This window comes from Myiozetetes cayanensis, unplaced genomic scaffold, assembly GCF_022539395.1.
Source record: "Myiozetetes cayanensis isolate MyiCay16 unplaced genomic scaffold, myiCay2020 scf5-8, whole genome shotgun sequence".
In the NCBI taxonomy this organism is placed as follows: domain Eukaryota; kingdom Metazoa; phylum Chordata; class Aves; order Passeriformes; family Tyrannidae; genus Myiozetetes; species Myiozetetes cayanensis.
Window position 1 is genome coordinate 62,115,582 of NW_026087742.1, and position 7,162 is coordinate 62,122,743.

Here is a 7,162-nt window from a genome sequence, read left to right on the forward strand (position 1 = left end):
GGCAAAACCTGAATGTGGTGGATTGCAGAAAAAAAAAACAACAAACCTGTCCCCGGGAGGCCTCTGCCTCCTTACCATCCTCTCCCTTCCATCCTCCCCGCAGGATTGAAGGAAGCCATTGTATTGCATTGAGCGGCACGTGTTGTGTCTGACTGAGCTATGTCAGTGCTGTGCTGCTTTCCGCTCTCTACTGACATTCCCGGGAAGGCGGTTTATGCAGCGCTCCCAACAACCTACTGCACCTCGCTTCTCTCACGGGGGTACGGGGCTCTGTGCTCGCCGGGGCGCGGCAGTGGGGATCAGAAGGAGCAGTAGGAAAAGGAAAAGGAAGTAGAGGCGGAGAAGGAGAAGCCAGAAGAACTGCAGGAACGCAAGGAAAAGGCGGCGGTGTCAGCGACGGGATCGCTCCCGCCCCTCCGTGGGCGGTGCCATCCGGGAGCCGCTGCCAGGCTGGTCCCTCCCCTGCCGGCCGGGAGCCGCCCTTTCCGTCGGGAAGGCGGCGCAGCGCTGTCCAAGATGGTGGCGGGAGGGTTGTGCCTGTGTGGGCTCATCAGGTACCGGGGCGCGGGGGCGGCGCGTCCTGGCAGCGGAGAGGGAAGGGAGGAGGCGGCCCCTTCCCGGCCCCGCTCCCGCATCCCCCCGAGCCCGCCCGGGCAGAGCGAGGCGGGATGGATGGCGCCCGGCTCCTCGCCGTGCCGCCGGCCCCCGATGGGTTAATGTGCTTTTCCGCTGCTCCCGGCCGGGAATGGAAGTGTTTCCCGACGTGTCAGTCGTGACGCGTGGGTCGCCGTGGGCAACTCCTTTGGCGCCGAGTAAACGCTGCTTTATCATAAGGCGTAGCCCAGCAGGAGGAACCAGGAGCTGTCCCTGTGAGGCCCAGGGGGGCCAGGAAGACACTCCTGTGAGAAACAGGAGTTTCTCCCAGCCCGTCAGTGGGTTAGGAGAGGCGAGAGGCTGTGGAGAGCGAAGGGAATACTCCCGTCAGTGTCTCAGAGGCCGCAGGGAACGGGTCTCTCACTCAGAGAAACTGCACGGAGCTTCTCTGGAGAGCTGACATAGCTCTTCACATCTCAGGGGAATGGCACATGAGGCTGCAGTGGGAAATGGCTGGCCCCAGTAAATTGGCACCAAAGCAACAATAAGGCAGGCCGAACGGGAACTTGGACTGAATAAAACTCTTGCAGTAAATCTATTTGGAAATCACTCAGCTAGTTGTGTATTGCCCGATTGCTGAGGGCATGCAGCTTCAGCTTTTAGTGTGTAGAGCACATGGAGATAGACACAGGTATATGTAAACAGTAAACAATAATAAATGATTGCAAGGTAACAGGAGGGGAAAAAAGTGATCTCTAGCTAAACTATGTAGAGTAGTAATTTCTGTAAGTAGTATTTCTGTAATTGTTGAAATGATACACAGATATTGATGATTTCCGTCATTAGAAGAACTCAAGAATTTGTTGAACTCCTGTAGCTCTCCCTGTAAGACCTTCTTCCTCAACTTCCTACATAGTATTTCTTTAAAGCAGTTATGTATTTTTAAATTTTTGGCTTGTTTCAGATTGCTGTGCTCATTGTTAATTCCTGCATTATTTCTAAGTGGAATTTTGTGCATCTGCTTGGTGGTACTGCTGTGGGGAATACGGCTCTGGATACAACAAAGGAAAGAGCAGTTAAACTCAGCAGGAAGAGATGGGAAGCGGCCATTGCTGGTGGCTTTTTTTCACCCGTATTGCAATGCGGGAGGTGGAGGGGAGAGAGTCTTGTGGTGTGCTATAAGAACACTCCAGAAAAAGTAAGCATATACATTTATCAAACATCGTATTTCATTCTTAGTTTCTGATTGTATTACTTACGCATTTTAATCTACCAGTCCTACATTTTATTTTATGTCTGAGTTCCATGTGGTTGCACCATTCCACTTCATCCCTTTACCCAGATTTTGATCTTTTCTGCTGTGGCATCTCTCACTTTTTTCTGTATCTCCTTGAGAGAACCCCTCCTTCCTCCTCAGTTTTCCACCTCTGGTATGGAACTTTGAATAGCCATAACTCATCGGTAGATAACTGATAATCTTGATACTTGCCTCTTGGTGCAGGAGGCAAAACCAAGTTAATATCTGAAGTGAATTTAACATTGGCACATCCCCTGATTTGCACAGTTGCCTGCATTTTGCTCCTGCTATGCAATAAACAGACATCTGTAGGGCAGGGTGTTCTTATATCTGTAGAATAATACTGAGCTCCTTTTACTCCAAAATAATATTCCCCAAGTCTCCAGCCATATGCTTTTCTGCAAATCAGGAAAAAAAATATGGAAGTATTAGGAAAAGTATAATTTAATTAAAGTAATTTCATAGCTTTGTCAGACATTTGTTCTCACATTCTTCTTGAATAATTCTGAACGGATAATATTTTAGTTTCTTGTTACAAAATTTGAAGAGAAGAATGTATGAAATTCTTTTTCTCCGCTCTTACAGGTATGGAAATGTAACGTGTGTTGTTTACACTGGTGACAGAGATGCCACTGGAGAAGAAATAGTAGAAGGTGCTTTCAGAAGATTCAACATTAAATTAATTCATCCAGTGAAGTTTGTATTCCTAAAAAAACGCTACCTTGTGGAAGCTTCTCTTTATCCTCACTTCACTTTGCTGGGACAAAGTTTAGGATCAGTGTTCCTTGGCTGGGAAGCTCTTCTAAAGTGTGTTCCTGATATTTATATTGACTCAATGGGTTATGCCTTCACACTTCCCCTCTTTAAATATTTAGGAGGTTGTCGCGTTGGATGCTACGTCCATTATCCCACTATCAGCACCGATATGCTTTCTGTCGTTAGGAATCAGGATACCAGGTTTAACAACGCAGCCTTCATTACAAACAGCCCTTTCTTCAGCAAATTTAAGCTTGTCTACTACTACTTCTTTGCTTTCATGTACGGGTTGGTTGGTTCTTGCAGTGATGTGGTAATGGTTAATTCCTCTTGGACACTAAATCACATCCTTTCCCTCTGGAGAGCTGGGGCTTGCACTAGTGTTGTGTATCCACCGTGCGATGTCCAGACTTTCCTGGATATTCCACTGGAAGTGGAAAAGAGCACCAGTGAATATTCCATTGTTTCTGTCAGCCAGTTCAGGCCTGAGAAAGATCACCCTTTGCAAATCAGAGCCTTCGCTAAACTGCTGAAAGAGAAGCGAGTGGGGCAGCAGCCGTCACTGAAGCTGATCTTAATTGGAGGCTGCCGTAACCAGCAAGATGAAGAGCGTGTAAATAACCTGAAACGTCTTTGCGAAGAGCTGGGAGTTGGTAACGATGTGACGTTCAGGATAAACATTCCCTTCGAGGAGCTCAAGAGACACCTGGCCGAGGCCACCATCGGCCTGCACACAATGTGGAATGAGCACTTCGGGATCGGTCAGTGCCTTTCCTCAGTTCAGCCGTTTGTCCCTCGGTGTATAGGCATAGAGGTCTGCGTGCCAAGCAGGTGTCCAGCTCCCATTCCCATTGGAGCCACTGTAGCTGCAGTAAAGCCTACAGGACCAATGCAGATGTCTAGCCACTAGGTGCTACTGTAGTGCAAGCTGAAGTGCTGTAGTTGTAGGCTGTTAATCCTGGGCATCCCCTGGTCACCTAAACAGACAGCTAGTCCCATGTGTGCTGCCCAGGATGTCTTGCTGACCTCCAGCTGTCGCCCTGCAAGGTCATGGGTCACCCCATGGTCCCTGTGTTAGGTTTGCCATCCAGAGCCTCAAAAGGCAGCAGGTACTTCTGATTAAGCAGCTTAGATTGTTCTCCACAGACTGCAGGAGGAGCTTAGACACAGTTCATGTGTAGATGTCCATGTGTAGAGATTTTGGTCATATTTCACCTCCCTCAAATGCTGTTTGAAATGTCCAGTGTATGTCATGGAGCTCAAGCTGCTGTTTCAAAGGTGTGAGTCTCCCACAGATCTTGTCTGTTATAAATGAGCCCCGTGCAGATGCCACCAGGTACCCCGGGCCATCTCATTGCACTATGCACCTGTGCTGAGGCAAATAAATCAAGTCCTTAAATCAATCAGGGCAGCATGCAGCAGAATGCCAAAGAGGAGCTGGGTGCCGTTTTGCAATGTGCTTTCGTACAGAATTTAGGTATGGGGCTCAGTTTGTTTGGATTAGTTGAGTCCTGACCTTGAGAGATTGCCCATCTGGCATAAGTCTACAAGAGGCTAAGTTAGCAACCAAGCATATGGATGCCATACTTGGCTATAATGTGACTAAACTGCAGGCAGTGTCTTCAGCCTATCAGGGTACAATTTAAGTATCAGGAGAAGTAGTTAATGGTCTGTAGAAACGTGGTATAAAAAGTGTACACTGAGGTGTTTCCCAGAAGCAAAATAACATGTTCTCATATTTTTTTCCTCCCACAAAACTGTTTAGTTAAATTTATAAAAACAGTGACACAATCACGCTGTGATTTTGAATTTGAGCATTATGTCACCTTCATCTCAAGAGCTTTTTGCCTGCAAAAAACATCTTCCAGAACTCTAGAGCATTATTTATAGTAGTCAGTGTTTGAGCTGAGGAAACTTACAAAAATCAAATCAGAACTGAGTAGAATCAGCAATTAAAGTGATTTCTGAGTTCTGTTCTTGAACCATGAAGGATAATTAAATTGTTACAGACATTATGTGCTCTTACTACACCACTGCATTTGGCTGAGAAAAGCTTACTGATTCCCATTTCATTAAAATGCCTTCCATCAGAAGTACAGATGTAGCGAAAACAATTTTTACTAGTGTCTTGCTGAGTTGTCAAAAGCTGTAAGATTTGTTAATCTGCAAAATACCGAACTTCTGAGTATTATCTGATTGAAATGTGCATAGTTGGCTTCTTTCTCAGTATCTTTCAATATGTTTAAAATCTTCGGTGTGAATGAAAAAATAAATAGTCACATTTAGCTCTAACTTTAATTTTTTTTGCAGCTGTCACCATACCATAAAACCAGTGTTGCAGTGTTCTGTCACAGAATTAATTACATAGTGTTCTGTCACAAAGCTACCTAAGATGTTTATCTTTACATTTATTTCAATATCTAGAGTTTTCCCCCCCCATATATAATGGTGATAGAATCTGTCTCAGGTAAATCAGATGTATTATAATAACCACAACTTAACCAGTAATATTTGATTTCTAATTTCAATTTTATGTGTTTAGGAGAGACTTGTTTCAGTCCTTAGAACTGAAAAACTTAAATTTGTGTTTCTTATGAGAGCATTTTCACTGTATTTTTCCAACTTAGCTAGAATGGAAGTCTGTAGTAACTTACAGTCCTGGGTGAGTTTTACTGCTGTTTAACTTTCCAGTATTTTATAGAGAGCCAAAGTACATGATGTGCCCATTCCTATCATCATGTTTTGTATCTTTTACAGGAGTAGTTGAATGCATGGCAGCTGGCACAGTTATCCTGGCTCACAACTCTGGAGGCCCCAAATTAGACATTGTGGTACCCTATGAAGGACATGTTACAGGCTTCCTAGCAGACGACGAGGACAGTTATGCCGAGACGATGGCCTATATCCTCTCCTTGTCTCCTGAAAAAAGATTGGAGATCAGAGAAAACGCTCGTCGCTCTGTGCGCAGGTTTTCGAACCAGCATTTTGAATTCACGTTCCTGTTATCTGTGGAGCCATTATTTAAATAAATGTATATAAATAAAAATTTATATGACTAAAATTAACTTTTTGTATTTGACTGTGTGGCACCTGTAAATATATCTAATCTATGATCCCTTGGTCCCATTCAATAAAGAGTTTTTTTTTCTTTCTGCCAGGCTATCTGCTGTCTGTAGCAGATTTTTTTTCTACTGGGAAAGAAATACTTCTGTGTTGACTTCATCACAGTGTGGTGCACTTCAAAACCCTCTGGATTCACAAATCATGATATTGCTTTGGTAAAAGAACTATTATCAGGAAGCTCTTTTATTTATTGAATACTTTCAGTCTTCACCCATTTTATGGCTCTCCAGCCGCAGTTACACTTTTTGAAGCCCACACTTTTGTTTTATACCCTTTCTATCCGGTAAATTTTTTCCCCAGAATCTGTAGCACATTTTCAATTTGATCTTCCCTGTTGTGTGGCAGAATTCTGTTACATAGGATTTTAATTGCAGTTCTGAAGATTTTTACCTACAGTGATTCCTTTAGGATAAGCATTTAGTAGAATGCTTTTTATAAGTAATAATTGCACTTTTCTGTGATCCTTATATTAGGTATTTCCTCATGTCCTTTCATGGTATAACAATTTAGTGGTATTTTTCCAACCCTACTCAGCTGAAAGGTTTTCTGTTCCTAGGGAATAGAAAGGTCTAGATTAGAGGGTATCATTAAAAGCTATGCAAACATGAATGTTAAAGCTCTAAGTGACTGCTTATTATAAAACTGAGAACAGTACAAACCATATGTTCGAGAATTTGACATCTGCTTTTGTATGAATGTGGAAAAAACGCCCTTTTTTTAGCCATCAAAGCAATATTTTATATTTTAGCAAGCTAAGAGAAGTGCAAAACTTCAACTAAGCAGATTTGTGCTATATATATAGTACAGCAGAGAAGAGATTGTCTAGGAGGTTCCTGAGCTGTGTGGAAGACAGCTTCTTGACTGAGCTGGTCAGTGAGCCAACCAGGGACGGTGCCTCACTGGACCTCCTGTTTGTGAACAGAGAAGGACTGGTGGGTGATGTGATAATTAGAGACCATTTTTGGCACAGTGATTATGAAATGATAAAGTTTTAAATTCTCAGATAAGGAACAGAGTCAGCAGAACTGCCACCTTGGACTTCTGGAGGGCAGACCTTGGCCTCTTTAGGAGGCTGTTTGACACAGTCAGGGCAGTAGTCCTGAAGGGCAAAAGAGTCCAGGAAGGCTGGACTTGAATCTTCAAGAAGGAAATCCTAAAGGTGTAGGAGCAGGTTGTGCCCAAGTGCCAAAAGATGAGCTGGCAGGGAAGAAGACCAGCCTGTCTGGAACTCAGGGTGCTAATAAACCCTTTTACGGCTACTATATTAAACTGCTGAGCAGCTGATGATACTGTGTAGGGTCAGTACTTTGTAAATGAAACTGTGGATTACAAAACTCTACTGGCAGTACAAAGAGATTATGAAAAGATGGAAGATATTCTTAAAACTAGGAG

At 43.8% G+C, this 7,162-nt stretch overlaps 2 protein-coding genes across 6 annotated transcripts in view; one reads left to right on the plus strand and one right to left on the minus strand.

Annotated features, from left to right (window-relative positions):
- The window catches only part of ATP7B (ATPase copper transporting beta), an 83,241-nt gene that overhangs the window by 48,667 nt on the left and 27,412 nt on the right, over positions 1–7,162 (minus strand). The window contains exon 1 of one of the 2 annotated variants that reach the window (XM_050331852.1): positions 47–378. The exons of the other annotated variant lie outside the window; for it this stretch is intronic. The gene's annotated coding sequence lies outside the window, so the exon portion shown is untranslated. Of the gene's footprint in view, positions 1–46; positions 379–7,162 lie in introns of those variants that run through there. 2 annotated transcript variants of the gene reach the window in all.
- ALG11 (ALG11 alpha-1,2-mannosyltransferase) lies at positions 497–6,433 on the plus strand. 4 transcript variants are annotated; one of them, XM_050331856.1, is made up of 4 exons: positions 497–554; positions 1,559–1,792; positions 2,477–3,408; positions 5,405–6,432. In XM_050331856.1, the coding sequence occupies exons 1-4, from the start codon at positions 517–519 to the stop codon at positions 5,674–5,676; spliced, it is 1,476 nt and encodes a 491-aa protein (XP_050187813.1). In that variant the 5' UTR covers positions 497–516; the 3' UTR covers positions 5,677–6,432. The 4 variants fall into 4 exon arrangements, with proteins under 4 accessions (XP_050187813.1, XP_050187815.1, XP_050187812.1 ...); XM_050331858.1 differs by having other exon boundaries at positions 504–554; positions 1,598–1,792; positions 5,405–6,433; XM_050331855.1 differs by lacking the exon at positions 497–554 and adding an exon at positions 613–1,285 and having other exon boundaries at positions 5,405–6,433.